Genomic DNA, 16,957 nt, shown 5'->3' with positions numbered 1-16,957 from the left:
AGGGAATGTTGAGAGAATATTCGGTTCAATCCGATTTTTTGCCAGTGTGTGACGTCATCGTGAAAAGGCTCGTTGCTCATTGTTTGGAGGGTGCGCGCCCATGTGCCCGCGCACGCACCTGTCAGGTGTCACGCACGCGTGAGCCAAATACTTGAAAGGACACACGTGAACGCACGCGCCTGTCAGTCAGTCCAAAAGTGAGGCCGAGCCCGAAGCTGCCACCACGGATGTCCTCGACCGCTTCCGCATTCCCACGGCGGCTCGCGTCCATGCGCTCGGGAAAAAAAACCGGTCGGTCCGGCTCATCTGGAGCGCGCTGCCGCTGGCCCGGAACTATGCTACATCCCGGCCGGCCGCGCAGGAGAGCAGCACCGCGCGCGGGGCGGCTGCTTCTGTGCTGCTTCGCTTCTGCTGGACTGCGGGGGCTCGCGTTCAACGCTTGAAGGACGCTTCTGAGATCCGGAGGTCATGGAGGGCTGCTGCCGCTCCTGCATGCCCTGTTTCAAGCGCCTTTGGGACTACATCTGGCCCGACTTCCGCTACCCGAGCGTGTCGAACCATGTGATCGCCAACCCGGCCGCGCATGGAGCCGAGATCAGGACGGTGTCGGGCGACATCCGCGTGCCGTCGCCCAAGAAGAGGCCGGTCCAACTGTACGCGGCGCTCTTCGACTTCGAGGCCCGCAGCGATGACGAGCTGACGGTGCGGGAGGGCGAGAAGCTTTCCGTGCTGGAGCAGCGGGGTCGCTACGTCCTCGCCAAAAAAGTGACCGGCTCGCTGGAGTCTGGGCTCATCCCTGCCAACTATTTGGCCGTTCTCCAGGACGAGTTCGCCAAACACAAGTGAGTGCGAGCGAGCGAGCGGTCTGATTTCAGGTCGGTTAACAGCGTGTGCACGCCTCACCTCAAGCATAGGGGGTTGAATTTGGCGCTGACCTCAGGTCGGTTGTCATCCTGCTTGCGACCTGCTCCACTTCACGCAGAAAGAAGAATGGCATACAATTATGGAAAAGATAGATCACATTTTCTCTACAGCGTATGTCTGTGTTTGAATCAAATGTTTTGTTGATTCGAAACTACTGACAATATCATTTAAATCATTTAGGATTCGTGTTAAAATAATTGATCAAATGGTCCTTAAAGGGCCAGTGTTTTTTTTTTCCTCCCTTCATTTTCTACAGACTTATAATATAGCTGGCTTTACTTTACACAATCAGGATTTTGGAGCTGATTGTTGGTCAAAAATTGAAATTAATGAATGAATTGAAATGCATTGAGGAAAGATAGTAACAATTAAACCTTAATCAACCCAAAACACTGATGAACTATCAATATACACAAAACGGGTGGTGAAACCAAATTCCCCACCAAAAAATTAATTTGGGGGGAAAACAATTGAAAATAGTCCGACTGTACTATATGCTAAGAAGCTTGTTTAGAACATCCCTGCAGTGAACAAGATTGTGTTCGGTGTCATGTATTAGTATCTTGTGGCTCCAATCTATGACATCATTGATCGGTCAGTAAATTATGAAAATACAACGGTTTATAGATTTTGTATTCAACGCAAACTATCTCCTGATCCGATCTATCTGATCAGATCTCTGTAGAGTATTATGTATTTGATTTATTTGACCTTTCTGGCATGTTATTTGTCATTTCCACAATCAAAGTTAATGTGACATTTAAAATACTGCTACTGCTGCTGCTTTGTTGACGCTGACCTTGTTCTTATTTTGCGTGTCGAGCAGAACCGGTTTAACGCTCAAAGAAAACTGACCCATAAGTACATTTTCTTCATAGGCTGCCAAATTGCTCATATTTCATATTCCCCTCTTTATCATTTCAATTTGACAATCTGTTCAAGATACTGCTTTGCCTCTTTTATTATGAAAAAAGAAAATGCAAAGGGAAAAAAATGAAAATAGGAATAAGCCCATGGTCACCTTCAACTGTTGCACAAGTGTACAAAGATCCGCCCGCACTGCTGCTTCTTTTGGAATCCACGTCAGACAAAAAACAAAAGAGAAAGCACCTTATGAAACTCACCCAACAAAGCTCTTGTGCGTGACGGTGCATTTTGGTGAACTTGCGTTCCACTTTGGAACTTCATACAAATGTTGTTGTTTGTGCAGTTTTGAGTAAGAAATAATCCCAAATATGCACACGCGTGATTGGCAAGGACTAATAATACACCAAAATGGCCTTTTTAATTGAATCAGTCATTTCTTGTTAGTTTCAGCGAAACCTGAGCGACACGCCCACACCGATCGCATCCAAGTAAACCATCTCACCTGTGCCGACCAGTTTAGTGTTTACATTCTTCTTCTGTTTGTATATGCGGCTATATCTCCTTTCTTAATCTGCATCCTCCTCGCTCAACATATTAGGATCCCAGGAAGAGATGGAAGAGGAGGGGGAAATGAGATGTTGACTAAAATGGCCGTGTGTGCAGGTGGTACTACGGCAACATCAACCGTACCAAAGCCGAGAAGCTGCTGCTGGCCCCCCAAAACAAAGATGGCTGCTTCCTGGTACGCATCAGTGAGAGTCACAGTGATGAGTACACCCTCTCAGGTGTGTGTGTGTGCGTTTTTATTTTTTAATGTATATTCTTGTCATATATTTACTTTTTGGAGTTTTCCTTGTGTGATTAGTATCTTGGAATGGGTTGGATGTATGGTGATGCTCGAACACAAATGTCCTCTTACGTGGACATCTTTTGTGCCTGTGAAACTTCCAGCTCGAAGCGACGGGAAGGTGATCCACTTTCGTGTGCAGCGTTCCTCCATCGGCGCTTATTTCGTGTCAGACAAGATCTCCTTCGCGACGCTGGGCGAGCTGGTCTCGTACTACCAGAAGAACCCTCGCAGTTTGGGCGTGCTGCTTACGGAACCTTGTGTTCAGCAGGTAAAGATTCACACAGCCGAATATTAATCTGTATGCATCAATATCTGTATATTGTCAGCGCTTACAATTGGACGAGCTTCCAGCCCAGTTCCAGTTCTTCCGGGTGTTTTTGTTGACAAAGAATGCAACTTTTTCTCCTTCAGGGATTTAGGGAAGGTCTTCTTTAAGAAAAAGCAATACATTATTCTCATATAGTTATGATTTATTTCTTTTAAAAAAAGTGCAACTTATTCCTTCACATTTCAACTTCTTTTGAAGACACAATCTCTAAAATATCTAAAAAAAAATACAACTCTACTCTTGTACAATGGCTTTTTTGTATAGCAACTTTTTAGAGTAGAGTTCTCATTGATTCTTCGAATTTTAGAATTGTTCATAAATCCAAAACATTCAATATAACACTTTATTCTCAAAATAGTCCAACTTTTTCTCTTGAGAATTTCAATTACAAAACATTTTTTCACTCAATTTTGATTGTATATTCCGATTTTTCTGTTGAAAAATGATCCACTCTTTTCTTACGATTTCAAACTTGATTCTCATACTATGATTATTTTGTTTTGTTTCAGTGTACACAAAACTGATAATAGCAATGGTGGTATAATAAGTGTATGGAAAAATTATATAAAAAAATAATATTGCAGCAACAATAATTGTACGGTATTAGACTGTTCGCATTTCAATGAATGTTAACAAGCAGGCACAATGTGACATCGTTGTTTCTTTGTGTAATGGACAAATCTCATTCAAGAGTTATCATTTCAGTCTTTTGTCACGTTTTACCTTTTTTTTTTTTACTTTTTTTTTTTTTACATTGTGTTGACTTGTCAAAGGCTTTCACTGTGGATCATGTTTGTGGCACATCCATAATAAAAGATGATCACAAGAAGTCGCCTGGCTTGTCTTCTTCATCAGTGACAAACGACCGCTTTGTCCTCTTGGTTGTCCTCATGATCAGCGGTGAGGACACTGGAGCATGTCAGAGAAGAACCAGCAAGGAAGCTGCTGCGTGAACCACGGACGACACACACGTACACACCCCAGCGCCGTGCGGCGTGTACTCACATGCTTGTGCTCTGCAGCGGGAGCTTTACGACATGGAGCCTTGGGAGCGGCCTCGGGAGGAGTTCAAGCTGCACCGCAAGTTGGGCGAAGGACACTTTGGAGAAGTGTGGGAGGCTCTGTGGACCACCGAGAATAAGCGAGTGGCCATTAAGATGCTCAAACAAGGTATCCATTTTTTTTTCTTCAAACAATGTATTGTATATTTTCACCTTTTGCGCATTGGTCTGGAACAGATGAAGAGAGTTGACGTGGTTTTCTTTTGGGTGATTTTCAGAGGACACCAAACAGGATGAGTTTGTGAAGGAGGTGCAAGCGCTGAAGAGCCTCCACCATCCCAAGCTGATCCAGTTGCTGGCCATGTGCTCCCGAGGAGAACCCGTCTATATCGTGACCGAGCTGATGACCAAAGGAAGCCTCAAATCTTACCTGGCCTGTGAGTTCACATTTAGAAACTGACAAGTCCAAATGCTCCCACAAAAACATTTCCGTTGAGAGTTAACGTCCAAACCTTTTGACATTTCAATGTGGTCAGCTGCAGAAGGCCAGGTGCTGACCTCAGCTCACCTCATCTACATGGGCAGTCAGGTGGCCGAGGGCATGGCCTACCTGGAAGACAGGAACATCGTCCACAGAGACTTGGCGGCGAGAAACATCCTGGTGGGAGAGGATCTGGTCTGCAAGGTGGCGGACTTCGGACTGGCGCGTATTATCAAGGTGCGTTGATGACTCATAAAAAGAAGTACTTTGTAAACAATCCCATTGTCTCTTTGGCCCCGTTTTCCAGGACAGCGTGTACACGGCTAGCCGGACCACCAAGATCCCCGTGCGGTGGACGGCACCGGAGGCCGCCATTCACCAGAAGTTCTCCGTCAAGTCGGACGTGTGGTCCTTTGGCGTTCTGCTCTACGAGATGATGTCGCGCGGGAAAATGCCCTACGAAGGTAGCGTGTAACACGTGCATGTTTTGGAAATTCAAAGAAATATTTTCATCGATGTAATCCTGTCGCTTGTGAAAAGAAAAACAGAACATGAGAGGAATCTAATGAAATAATACCTCGTATACATTTTTACCTCAACATCACAAGAAGGTAAGAGCAGATTTACATCATACAAATTGTAATACTAAGTGCATAGTCAATAATTGCCTTTTGAGGGCCTAACATGCCTCAAAAGGTTTGAAATTGTCCCTATTTTAGGGGGCCTCAACATGAGCCCTGAAGAACTCCCTCCTTCATGCCCTCTGAAAGTTTAGAAATGAACCCTGGGCACTAGCTTGACTGATCAATGTGAAATGTATACATCTCCATAGGACACACAAAAAAGTCTCAAGAACCCGTGCATGAAATTCAGGCAGGGTAGTTCCATAAATCAGTCATTTTTGGCACATTTCTGAGGGTTTTATTTGGGAAAAGGCCTTCACTTGCAGTGAGTCTCAGTGCTATGTGAGCTCCCTCTCGTGGTATGCTCTTCGGTTCCTGTGGCTTAAACTTCTATTGTTACAAGTACAGTAAAATTCAGGTAACGTAAAATGGAGTTTGAAACATTCATTGAAGTTCAAGCCTACGTAGCCTACATATGTTGTCATTTGTTTTCCTACATTTACAGCTCAGTGAATTTAGCGGAATTGCGTGACGACCTTTCTTTCAGGCAAAAGCAACAAGCAGGTGTTGGAACTGCTGTCATCAGGGGCTCGCCTGGCGTGTCCGAGCAGATGTCCTCACAACATCCACCGCATCATGATGGACTGCTGGGCGGCCGAGCCGTCCAAGAGGCCTTCCTTCCATGCTTTGCATAGCCAGCTGGACTCCATTTACGCTCGGATCTACTTCAAGACCATTGAGGTGTGACCACGTGGCTGGCGGTGAGGATGAGGAGGAGGAGGAGGAGGACAACTTTGTTCCCACAGATGCTGACAAAAATTGTCGTGAAAGAATTTTTCATCTGAAGACCACCAATGATGAATACAGGCCACAAGGAGGCGCTATGTGCAATAATGATGTGGTGGTTCGCCACATTGCTGCCTGACAGAAGCTAATATTTTTGTCCAGTCTTCAATCACCTTTCTAAAGGAAGATGGAACGTTTCTGATTTCTCAATGGAGGCAGAATTCCCTTTTGGTCATTAGCTTTAGCATGATCATTTCTTAAGAACAAAAATGGAAACCTGAAAGTCTTCAGGCTTGCATCGTTGTTAAAGCACTGCACATTGACGATGGGTGGGCAAATTAGGGCTCAGGTTTTTATTTTAAAATTCGTAAGAATGAGTTACCCTTTTTTCCCTCCTCAGATTGAATTGGATTCATTTTTTATGGAATCAAATAATTGGTTATTTTATTTATTAAGAAAGTGCGACAAAACTGGCTCCATTTACCAAGAACTTCACAAGTGCCCCCTAAATGTTTGCAGTTGCCTCTATTAATAGTTTGAGCTGTAAAGAATGATCATTTCTGGTCAACAAATGTTTACTACATTTTTTTAATCAGAAATGCAGGTAAACTTTTAGAGATACATTTTTTACACTGATTCTGAATCTGCCCTACTTTGTTCTCTTTTTTTTCCTGTGATGTCATAGCTACAAATTACAAGTAACGATTAAATTCGTATTGCGTAAGCTTTTCTAGGTCAAACATAAAAATGAAAATATTGCCAAACCTTAATATGCTAGAAAGTAATTGACTGTTTAAATTTTTGTCAAAAATACTTTTAAGCATCTGTAATTTAAAATATGCGTTATGATCTAAAACATTTCAAATTAAATTTCAAACCCTTCTTAAAAAAATCAATAACTTGCCCATTATTTGCTTCTGCTTTTTAACAGCCACTCAGCAGAGCAAAACGGGAAAGACTTTCCAGCAGTTAACATTCTTACTTGACACTAATTACTACTTTTGAGGTCACGCAAAAAAAAAATTTAATAGGTGAATTCCTCCATGGCGAATTGAACATGGAAAATTTTGTTTGTTTAAATTCGCCATAGATTACAATGTATTAATAAATAATATATTCAAATAAGAACGAATTATATTTTATTTATCTAAAGATATTTCATTTGTATAATTCAGGTTTTACATGTTTTATTTTTTAATTCCATTTTTAAATCTTTCCTCATCTGATGACCCGACCCATTCGTCCTGTTTTTTTTTTTTAAATAAAAGTGAGCACAAAAGTTTGCCCACCCCTTGGCTGTTTTGCACATTCCAACACTGCTGGTGTGGCCAAAGACAAAGTATTAGGTGAAGTCAGTCTTCCAGATGCGTCCAGAGGGGGCGCCATGTTTACACAGTCGCCACGATCAATCACAACGGCTCGACTGCGCTTTTGACAGGGTTGCTCGCATGCCATGCAATGAGACACAACAATGCAACTTTGTTACTTTGACACTTACAATCTTGAGCCATACAAAAAAGAAAAATGTATAGAGTGACAAGTCACAAACAATAAAATCTTTCCACTCTAATGTTGACATACTTTCACTTGCTATTTTGCTCTCGAGTGTCCCATAATGCCCCTGTTATCTTTCGGGTCTCCCATACTGTTAGAATTCCCACAAGTGTCACATTCTGTATGAGTCCCCCCATCCTCCATCGTGTCCTTTTTTTAAAAGTCACCGTTTGAGTCTCCGTCCCAGAGCGTTTCCTAATGTGTCCCCCCCGCTCTGTCCCATAATGATCCCATCCTTCATAATTTACCATCATGTCCAATTTTGTCCACTTTGTTTGTTAGTTTCCCATTTTGGTGTCTAGAATGTCTTAGATTGATTTGTGGATTGTTTGAGGGCTGGTCATGAAAACTTGATTGTTTGCTCTCGTGTGTGGTGACATGAAAGAATGCACAAGCAACGAATGCCAGGAAGAATGCAATCAAACAGAAGCGCGTGTGCACGGCGCGGCACGGTACTTTCATGGCATGTGTTGCTCAAGTCCCCAAGCAACATTCCCCGAAATCCAACCACGTCACCACTGGTCCAACAGGTGCTGCGGACCATTGTCATCCAGGGCGTCTTCTTCTACTTCTCTCAAACATGGACGAATGCCTGCGCAGTGCATGCCCGGCTCTGTGGCAGAGGCTGAACAGGGACAACAAAACAAAGGTGGACGGCCAGATAGTATCGAACCCGGAACCGCCCCTGCCGCAACCGGCGGACAAGGAGGAGAGCGGGAGCACATATGAAGCCATGTGGGACTTCCAGGGCCGCAACTCAAATGAGTTGACCTTCCAGACGGGAGATGTGTTCAAGGTGCAGCACCGAAGTGATGACTGGTGGACTGTATACAGGCTGGACCCGACTGGAAGCAAGCTTGATAGCGGCGTTGTGCCCGGAAACTACCTGAAGAAAACTGAGACCAGTATGCAGGTGGAACCGTGAGTTGACAATGCTACTGCACATTGGCATTAGCTTAAAATGCTACTTTCTTGACGCTACTCGGTAATGATGGTACTTCTTCCTGACACAAGACGTCAAATCATGTTTACGTGACAGAATGAGGATCTTTCGCATTCTTTGTTTGCCCTCACACGTATCAGATGGAATTTTGGGACCATGAACCGCTCAGACGCCATAAGTCTCCTCATGGCACCGGGTAACAGACCGGGAGCGTTCCTCATCCGATCCAGTGAGAACCATCTCGGATATGTTCTCTCAGGCAAGACCGTGTCCATGTCCCCCCCGCCAAAGATAAAAAGTCAGTTGTAATGAAAGCCGGTTTGCGTGTGTGCAGTGCGTTCGAGCTATCGAGTGAAACACTTCAAGATCACCCAAACGTCGGACGGTCTCTTTGACCTGGATGGCATGCAGCAGTTTACGTCGCTGAGCAATCTGGTGGCGCACTACTGCAACAACCGTCTCCGTCTCAGCAACGAGGACACACTGGGGGAACCCTGCAGGCCGGTATCAAATAGATTCGCACTTCAAGTCTTGTCATGAGTCTGTGTTTACCTCCCTCACTCGTCTGCATCTTGTGTGTGTGTGTGTTCCCTTAGAAAGAAGACGTGGCAGAAGTCCAATTCCCAGATGAAGTGTGGGAGCTATCCAAGGAGGAGTTCACCTTGGAGGAGAAGTTGGGAAGCGGCTTCTTTGGGGACGTCTACCGAGGATGGTGGAAGTCGCGCATTCGCGTGGCCGTCAAGATCATCAAGAACGGTATTTATGTTCCCGCGTTGGCCCGTCTGCAGTTTCTGCGCGGTGACCTTCTTTTCTCTTTGTCTCCAGACTCGGAGGTGAACCACTCCGAGTTCCAGAGGGAAGTGCAGAACCTCAAGCGCCTGCGCCACCGTCACCTCATCTCGCTTTTTGCCGTCTGTACCGCCTCCACGCCATATTACATCATCACCGAGCTGATGGAGAAAGGAAGTCTGCTGGACCTGCTCAGAAGTAGGTTACTTTTTTGTGATCACTTGAATTGAATCCAATTTAATAACAAGAATAAAAGTTCATCCGACATTGCGTGAACTACTGTTAGCATTTTAGCATGTAGCACTATATCTGGGTATCCTCGGGTGTGTTTTGCCTCGAGTTGCTTGGCTGCAACAACCAATAATATTGCACTGGAGATGCTAGCAACTATTAGCATGTAGAAGGTAAGTTACACCAAACTATTGCTAGCTCCAGTTAGCATATAGCATCTTTGACATGACAGCAAATTAGAATTTAACATGGGCAATACAACTCTGGCTGTTTCTTTTGTGTTCACATTGAGGTCCTGAGGGCAAGCAGCAGGATATGACATCGCTGTCGGACATGGCCGGTCAGGTGGCTGATGGGATGTCGTACCTGGAAGAGCATAATTTCGTCCATAGAGACTTGGCCGCCCGGAACGTCCTGGTTGGAGAAGACTACATCTGCAAGGTGGCCGACTTTGGACTGACCCAAGTCATCAAGGTGGGCGGTGTTTATTTATGCAAATTGTAAAAAGACGATTAGCAGAGCTGTCAACTGTTACAGATTGTCTAAATCATGGGAAACTCCCAAAAAGTTAAACAACAAAAAAAAAAAAGAGTGAAGATACTCGGTAGAAAATTGCCATAAACTGACATGAAGTCATTTTAAAAAGCACATGAAGTCACGCAATGGTGTTTTTGGTGTCCCAGGAGCCAATCTACTTTGCATACCAGAAAGCCACCCCGCACAAATGGAGCGCGCCAGAGGCCATCAACCAGTGGAAATTTTCCGTCAAGTCAGACGTGTGGTCCTTTGGCGTCCTGCTCTACGAGATGGTCACCTACGGAGGCGTGCCCTACCCAGGCGAGTGGCTAGCTGAGACTCGGTGAAGAGCGTGCTGATTTTCCATAACGGGCGGGTGCTCTTCTCGGCAGGTCTGAGCGGGCAGGAAGCGGACAAGCTGGTCAGCGAAGGCTACAGAATGCCAGCACCTCCTGGTTGTCCGCCATTCCTCTACGAACTGATGTCCAAATGCTGGAATAGCGATCCCGAGCTGCGGCCCTCATTCTGGCAACTGAAGGAGCAAATGTACAACATCTACGATGGGAGTCTCTTGGCACATATAGACAAAGAAGCACCTACAACACCTAAAGACACTTAACAGGCTTCCATAAACCCAAAATGACTTTTGACAAGAGAAGCAGGATACGCCAAGATTGGTCACCGTGCATTTTATTAACAATCAAGCATTCACACACACACACACGTCTCATATTGCTTTTTTATTCTCAAAGTTATGCGTATTTGAAAATATGCAGAGCTCCATTTGCATAGACTATTTATAAAACGGCGTAAAACAACATCTTTTTGCAGTGTATGGACGATTTAGAGGATTCAGTGTGAGGGAACTTAATACATAGGCCAGTTTTATTGTTTTTTTGAATGAATCAAGTATTATGTCACCGTGCCAGTGAAAAGAGCCATACTTTGCATTTGTGTGATAAATCCGCTGCTGAAAAAAAATGGCGGCGATTCCTTTCTGGTCAGGTGAGTCAGTTTTATCCGTGAATTCTTTTCTTTGTTACAGAAATTTTGAGAAAATGTATAATTGTATTTATGTCGGGTTACAGTTATGTATTTAACCTGCATTACTTAAAAGTAATCTTGAAAATCTTCTAGTCCTGGGCATAATCTAATGGCCATGCATTTTTAGCAACTAAAAAATCCAATAGTAAAATATCCATTTAGGATTTTACACAATAGTGTGACATGAATGAGACAATTTGGTATCACAAATAATAAGAGGAAAAGATTGTCAGAAGGCCACATTTGGGATGAATATACAGTTCATTTAAAAAGATAATAAATAATTCACTTTTTTATACAGTCCATTTAAAAGAATAATAAATAATTCACTGTATTATTTTCACCATAGTGTGTGACTAATCCTTCCAACCATTGGCATTGTTGAAATTTCCCACCTGAAAGCCAAATGATTCCATCTGCTTTTTCTTGGAATAATTTGGGACAACTACACGATTGTGTGCTGTAGCTCAATGAATGCTAAATAATTATATGCGCAACACCTCTGTGTATTTAACACCTCTCTCTCCACACTCATAGAAGCATGTACAGACACACACACTCATCACCGGGGCAACAGTGGCAGTGAAACGCTCTGAATGTAATTAAGCGCAGTTTACTCATCCAAACAGCAAACACTCTTATCTGTTACCATGGAAACATCCACATGAGGAATGTACAGCCACCACTACAACGCTTTCCACACTAGGTAAAGTCACACCACAAATACAGTGATTGTGTCGTTTTTGTTGCGGGGAAGAGAAAAAAAAAAAAAAATCTGTCTCGGGATATCCGTCAATTTAACGAGCTTCCACGTGCCTGAAGGTTGTTTTGTATTGGAATAGAGCATCTGAAATGCCAGGAGAAATTTCTTTCAAAAATTGTTCACCAATATGTCCAAATTTGTGTTACTGAGCACTTTTGCCGAGATAATCCTTCACAGGTGTGCCGTATCAAGATGCGAATAGGTGCAATGATTCATTGACAACTTGTCTATTATGAAATTATTGTATTATTATTTTTTTATCCTAATAAGTAATCTATATATATTTTTTAATTTTGTCCTGAATTTCAAGTTTTCAATAATACATTATTGGTTAACTCATTTACTCATATGGCCTTTTTTGTCGAGTTGCTAATCAACTTTCTGAACTTTTGAGTCATTCAGCGAAAACAATGACGTTAAAAAAAAAAGACATTCAAACATAAGATTAGTTTCTGTTGTCGTTGGCATGTTGTAGAAGCACTTTATTTCAAGAAGGCATACACATAAAAAAAGTCATGTGCATCTGTCTTTAGGCGGGCGGGGTGGTATTAAACGGGGATTTCTTTTTCCATGTGCTTAGCCTTGAGCACACATCGTCTTCTTTGATCGGTCAGTTTTGTTAATTAACGAGTTGGATGAAAAGGTCTAAGTCGGTATTGGCGCCGTTGCGGTGGAAGGCCCCGCCCGGCCGGGGCCTGCTGATGTCTGAGCAACTGTTGCCTAGCACGCAGAGGTCAAACGCGAGCCCAGAGCATAGGTATGGAATGGAAACTGGTTGGTCGGTCGGTTGGTTGGCAGGATGGATGCATGGAGAATAGTGGCCAAATTGAAAATTTCCAGGAGCTATGAGACACTTTGGTAAAGCAATAGTTCACTTTTTTTTTTTCTCTCACGAGGACAAAGCAAAGGCCATGACCTTGAATGGATGGATGGATGGATGGATGGATGGATAGATAGACAGAGGAGGGGATGAGGGAAATGAGGCTCACAGGTGAAACGCTGGGAGCTCAGTTCTGGGAGCAGTACTTCCAGAAGCACACTGTTGAAGAAAAAAATAATAATTAAAAATAAATAAATAAATAAATAAATAAATAAATAAATAAAAACTTGTACAAGAACACAAGTTTTGTTAGCATCAGCAAACATTCTTTTAGATTCCAAATGTGTGTTTTTTCCATCCCTGTGTAGTTTTTCTTTACACTTCATAAGATTTATTACTTGACAGCTACTGAGAAGTTGCTTAGATTGCGATTTTTCTCATTTGCAGTGTTGCCTTGAGATGCGCGTGATTTTAAACTCAAGATACGAGTGCTGCATGATCCAAAAGTAGCAAATATTGAACAATTCATCAAAAAAAGAGGCTTCAAACTGTTTGATGCCACTTCCAGATGAAGTTTATAAATATTAAACTGTAAACATGAGACAAAAAGAGTTACACGAAAAACACAACTATGCCATGGGAAAGTCATCTTGCCTTAATGCTAACAAACGTAGAGAAAAGCCATTGACAGGCTAATGCTAACATGGGTCCGATTGTTGATTGTTACCTCTTTTGTTTGTCTTCTTAGACTGCGTTGGGAGCGACTTGCGGAAGTTGCGGCCGGTAAGGCTGGGGACGACGACACCGGCACTCGCTCCGGAAGCGGTGCTATTGGCAGCTGCTGGCGGGGAGGTGGTCAACATCGCTGCAGCCTCATCATAAGATCATGAAAGACAAGTTGAAAATGAGGCTTGAACTCAAATTAGCTTCTGTGAACTTGGTTGATCTTCGCCAAGGTCAAACAATCGTAATTTAGAACAGTCCCAAACTATTTTTGAAAATGTGTCAATGTGAAGCCATGATGTAGAAAATGGAAGGATAAAATCAAAAGGGACCTACCATTTTATTTTTCCGTCCTGAATTTCTTGCATTTGCTGCAAAGAAAAAAAAAAGATTTCATTGTGCAGGTAGTTTCATATCATGCCCAGTAGGACAATTTCAACGCACTTTGTCTTATTAGCCCCAAGATCATTACTTAAAAGCTGATCAATGATCATTAATTCATTAAATGTCACGAACGACTGAAGAAGCCCATTAGAATCAAAACATTAATTGAGCAGGTTCCACCTATGACATTTTATGCTTTTTCATTGGTTTGATGCGCTGGCCCTTTAAATTGCTAGCGCTTTAAACAGTGGTAATGCGCCAAACCGCCAGCAGAGGGTAGCAGTGCACCGTATTCAAGTCAAAATGGCGCCATAGCGGCGTCAACACTTTGACAATCTGAACCATACACTCAATTAATGTATGTATATCACAGATTATGTGTTGCGATAGCAATATATGTGTCAAAAAATCTTGAAAATCGGACGAGGTCACCACATGAAGAACCACTAACAGCGGAGGCGCCCTGGTAAGTTAGTGTTGTGAAAAGTGCAAATGGCTGCCGTCGATTAACATTGCATGTCAGAAAGTTTCCAGGACTGCTGACACAAAAATTACATTTCAAATCCAAATTATGACTTTGTCCTTTGGAAATAATCCCTCTTGAGTCTGATGCATTTTCCAAGCCTTTTCTCTCATAATGACAGGAAGTGTGAACATGTTTAACCTCTTGGCAGGAAGGTGAGCCTTGTCTTCAGCGTGCTGTTGAACGTCCGGTGCATCCTCTCCAGGACCGAGAGCATCTTAAGTATCTGGCCCCGCTTCTCAGAACCATCCATCCCAGGATGGTATCTCATGCCGGCGGTAAATGTTCTCGAAGTGGTTCGGTCTCCTCGTCTCGTTCCTTCTGCCCCGGATGCTCTGCTGTTTAGACGCCAGTGTTTGAGGAACTCGCTTTGACCAGACCTTGGGGGTTCAGCTGACAAATGAAGACGAGCGGGAAGATGAGTTGGAGGTTTCAGCGGATCTAGGGGAACAGAAATGGTCAAATCAGGATCGATTTTGGGTATTATTATTATTGAGTAGATGAGTAAAAAACAAAACACACAACATGGACATTTAGCTTCGTTACCTTTTTCTGTGGGTGCTGCCCGAATTTGCGTCATTGCGACAATCAGCATCAGAACGGGAATGAACGGCAATTTCGCAGCTCGAGGAAGCATCGTTGAGCTCAAAGGTGATTTGGAAAGGTCGAAAAATGAAAAATCGATTGAGATTTTTACTGTTTCTTTGGATTCGTTAGTTTTGTCTTACATTGAAGACGGTCCATTGGTCATCATCATTTTGTGAGTTTTCAGTTAGGATTTCCCCCAAAATATAGATGTAAAAAAAAAATGAAGCTTTGAAAAAGAAAGTATTTCAACCAGGATTTGGTGTTCGTCAATGCAGCAAAGTATTTAAATAATTCTCTTGTCGAAATGAATCTTCCGTCCTTATTGCTGCTGGTTCATGTTCCAGGGATGCGCCTCTTAAAGAAGAAGGCTTGTCAAGTGTTTGTCGGCGACTCTCGTCTCCCTGATCCTCTCCGACCAACTTGCCTTTTTAAAATTCCGCTTTGGGACAGTCGGGCGCCGACCAATCGGTTCAAGAGGCTCCGCCTCTCGCTTCTCAATAGATTGGTGACATTTGGGGACTTTGGCAGCCAGCTTTGAGATCCAATATCGTTTTGTAAATGTGTGTTTAGGCTTTAGTATACGTGTGGTTGTGTGTGTGTGTGGGTGGTTGTGCGTATGTGTGTCCTTGTGTGAGTCCCCTCATGCGTCAGAGGGTCTTTCTCTTACTGTGGTCCTAAGCAAACATATTAAGAACTAACTAATCACTGCTTCTACAGCCCCAGGCCACACACACACACACACACACACACACACACACACACACACACACACACACACACACACACACACACACACACACACACACACACGGCAAAAACAAATAGAGTACTTTCAAACTGTTAAAACACAACTTGTACACAAATGGACACTATCCAGGGTTGGTTTTAAACGTGGATGAAAAGTCCCCACGACACACACACACACACACACACACACAAACACACACACACACAACGCACACAAACAGGTTGTAAAAAAAGAAGTGTGATGAGGGCAACATGACCAAAAGACACAAAAGACAGGAAAGGGTGACTCTTTGTGCTAATTAATGTCACAGACAGGAATTTGACGCGAGTGACGATCTCGGTTCCCAAAATAAGCGTTCTCCCCCGGATTAAAAAAAGATAAATAATTTTGATAAATGGAACATACGTATGCGCGAGTGTGTGTGTGTGTGCACATCAGTTGCTGGGGGAAGAGAATTTTGCTTGAGAACTTCCACTCATTCATTCCTTGCACCCTGAATAGAAGGAGTTGCGTTAACAGGAAGCAAACAAATAGTTTTTAAAAATGCTACCAGATGAAAACACCGCCAAAAAGGGGACAGTGAACTCAAATTCAATGTGTTCCATTCATATTTATGTGACGTCACAACTGTAAATTCCATGTGGAGTAGGTCCAAGACTGAGAGGTCAGAAAGTTTCGAACTCAAGAGACATTAAGTTCCTGTGAGTTGAGTTTTAATTATTGTTTCAATGGAATATGGTTTAATTGAAGGTTGTGATGGGATAGGATTATCCATTTCCACATCCATTTCAGAAGGTGGCGCTAATGCACCACAAGTTGTTTGCCAGCCGCCATCAAATTGAAGAAAAAGAAAAAAGTCTTGCCGCGCATTAGTGGGCCAAAAAAGGGAAACATGACGATTGGCTGAGGACACTTTTTATTTCAATTTTTTTATCGTCCTGTTTTTGTCAATTTTGTAATAGTTTCAAACATTGTAAAGGCAAATTGTTGTGTGTACAGGTGTACGAATTGAGGTGGAAAGAGTTTTTTTTTTTTTTTTTCTCATGAGGAAACAGGCCATTTGAAAAACAATGGCGGGGGAAGAACCTGTTGTTGCAAGCTTTTATTCGCAGACTGTATCGAGAACATCGTCGCGTTTCATCTTTGGTAAGTTATCACAGTCATTTGAACTTCATTTTTATGATTTGACACGATGAGGAAGTGATGAGGAATTGTGAAATAATGGCAAAGTATAGTGCAACTATGAACTCCGGTGATGTTCCTTTATTTATTGATTATTTGTGCTGTTTACCTCCGCTGTTTTCCCTGGCCATCCAAGAACACCTTCAAAGTAGTCACACCGAGATCGTCGTCACAACTATTTGACGCGATTCAGTTTTCTTTTAAATAATATTTACAAGTAACAAAAAACAAAACTAGCAAACTAGCTCCGTTGCTCACTCTGCTGTGCAAGTCGAGTTTGCTGTGAGGA

The 16,957-nt window shown here is 43.0% G+C and overlaps 4 protein-coding genes across 12 annotated transcripts in view; 3 read left to right on the top strand and 1 right to left on the bottom strand.

Annotated features, from left to right (window-relative positions):
• The first annotated feature begins 178 nt into the window (after positions 1-178).
• Positions 179-7,430, top strand: srms (src-related kinase lacking C-terminal regulatory tyrosine and N-terminal myristylation sites). Its single transcript, XM_088361238.1, has 8 exons — positions 179-842; positions 2,455-2,576; positions 2,743-2,909; positions 3,992-4,139; positions 4,249-4,407; positions 4,507-4,688; positions 4,759-4,915; positions 5,622-7,430. The coding sequence occupies exons 1-8, from the start codon at positions 469-471 to the stop codon at positions 5,819-5,821; spliced, it is 1,509 nt and encodes a 502-aa protein (XP_088217364.1). The 5' UTR covers positions 179-468; the 3' UTR covers positions 5,822-7,430.
• A 459-nt stretch (positions 7,431-7,889) lies between these two features.
• LOC148402950 (protein-tyrosine kinase 6-like) lies at positions 7,890-11,436 on the top strand. 3 transcript variants are annotated; one of them, XM_088361206.1, is made up of 8 exons: positions 7,970-8,335; positions 8,498-8,616; positions 8,692-8,861; positions 8,954-9,113; positions 9,183-9,344; positions 9,670-9,851; positions 10,061-10,214; positions 10,286-11,436. In XM_088361206.1, the coding sequence occupies exons 1-8, from the start codon at positions 7,995-7,997 to the stop codon at positions 10,510-10,512; spliced, it is 1,515 nt and encodes a 504-aa protein (XP_088217332.1). In that variant the 5' UTR covers positions 7,970-7,994; the 3' UTR covers positions 10,513-11,436. The 3 variants fall into 3 exon arrangements, with proteins under 3 accessions (XP_088217340.1, XP_088217332.1, XP_088217350.1); XM_088361214.1 differs by having other exon boundaries at positions 7,890-8,335; positions 8,954-9,344; XM_088361224.1 differs by having other exon boundaries at positions 8,256-8,399; positions 8,954-9,344.
• Positions 11,437-12,170: 734 nt separating this feature from the next.
• urp2 (urotensin II-related peptide) lies at positions 12,171-15,180 on the bottom strand. The gene is made up of 5 exons (XM_088368517.1): positions 14,697-15,180; positions 14,292-14,591; positions 13,580-13,614; positions 13,248-13,392; positions 12,171-12,739 (listed from the first exon to the last, which is right to left on the bottom strand). Exons 1-5 carry the CDS (start codon positions 14,785-14,787, stop codon positions 12,708-12,710), a joined length of 603 nt encoding a protein of 200 aa, XP_088224643.1. The 5' UTR covers positions 14,788-15,180; the 3' UTR covers positions 12,171-12,707.
• Positions 13,904-16,957, top strand: part of runx1 (RUNX family transcription factor 1) — a 36,324-nt gene continuing 33,270 nt past the window's right edge. For all 7 annotated transcript variants that reach the window (XR_015857060.1, XM_088368515.1, XM_088368514.1 and 4 more), the window contains exons 1-2: positions 13,904-14,093; positions 14,302-16,632. The gene's annotated coding sequence lies outside the window, so the exon portion shown is untranslated. The remainder of the gene's footprint in view (positions 14,094-14,301; positions 16,633-16,957) is intronic.

This window comes from Syngnathus floridae, chromosome 2 (assembly GCF_059516105.1).
Source record: "Syngnathus floridae isolate MCC-2025c chromosome 2, RoL_Sflo_1.0, whole genome shotgun sequence".
In the NCBI taxonomy this organism is placed as follows: domain Eukaryota; kingdom Metazoa; phylum Chordata; class Actinopteri; order Syngnathiformes; family Syngnathidae; genus Syngnathus; species Syngnathus floridae.
Note: the sequence above shows the minus strand (reverse complement) of the source record. Positions and strands in the feature narration are given on the sequence as shown.

Excerpts from the sequence above, each read along its gene's own strand:
- srms (XM_088361238.1), top strand. The coding sequence starts at position 469 with ATGGAGGGCTGCTGCCGCTCCTGCATGCCCTGTTTCAAGCGCCTTTGG. Across the intron at positions 4,408-4,506 it reads CCTCAAATCTTACCTGGCCT|CTGCAGAAGGCCAGGTGCTG; the intron begins GTGAGTTCACAT and ends CAATGTGGTCAG. Across the intron at positions 4,689-4,758 it reads GACTGGCGCGTATTATCAAG|GACAGCGTGTACACGGCTAG; the intron begins GTGCGTTGATGA and ends CCCGTTTTCCAG.
- LOC148402950 (XM_088361214.1), top strand. The coding sequence starts at position 7,995 with ATGGACGAATGCCTGCGCAGTGCATGCCCGGCTCTGTGGCAGAGGCTG. Across the intron at positions 8,862-8,953 it reads TGGGGGAACCCTGCAGGCCG|AAAGAAGACGTGGCAGAAGT; the intron begins GTATCAAATAGA and ends GTGTTCCCTTAG. Across the intron at positions 10,215-10,285 it reads CGGAGGCGTGCCCTACCCAG|GTCTGAGCGGGCAGGAAGCG; the intron begins GCGAGTGGCTAG and ends TCTTCTCGGCAG.
- urp2 (XM_088368517.1), bottom strand. The coding sequence starts at position 14,787 with ATGCTTCCTCGAGCTGCGAAATTGCCGTTCATTCCCGTTCTGATGCTG. Across the intron at positions 13,615-14,291 it reads GCTCACCTTCCTGCCAAGAG|CAAATGCAAGAAATTCAGGA; the intron begins GTTAAACATGTT and ends TTTTCTTTGCAG. Across the intron at positions 12,740-13,247 it reads TAAGAAGACAAACAAAAGAG|TGTGCTTCTGGAAGTACTGC; the intron begins GTAACAATCAAC and ends TTTCTTCAACAG.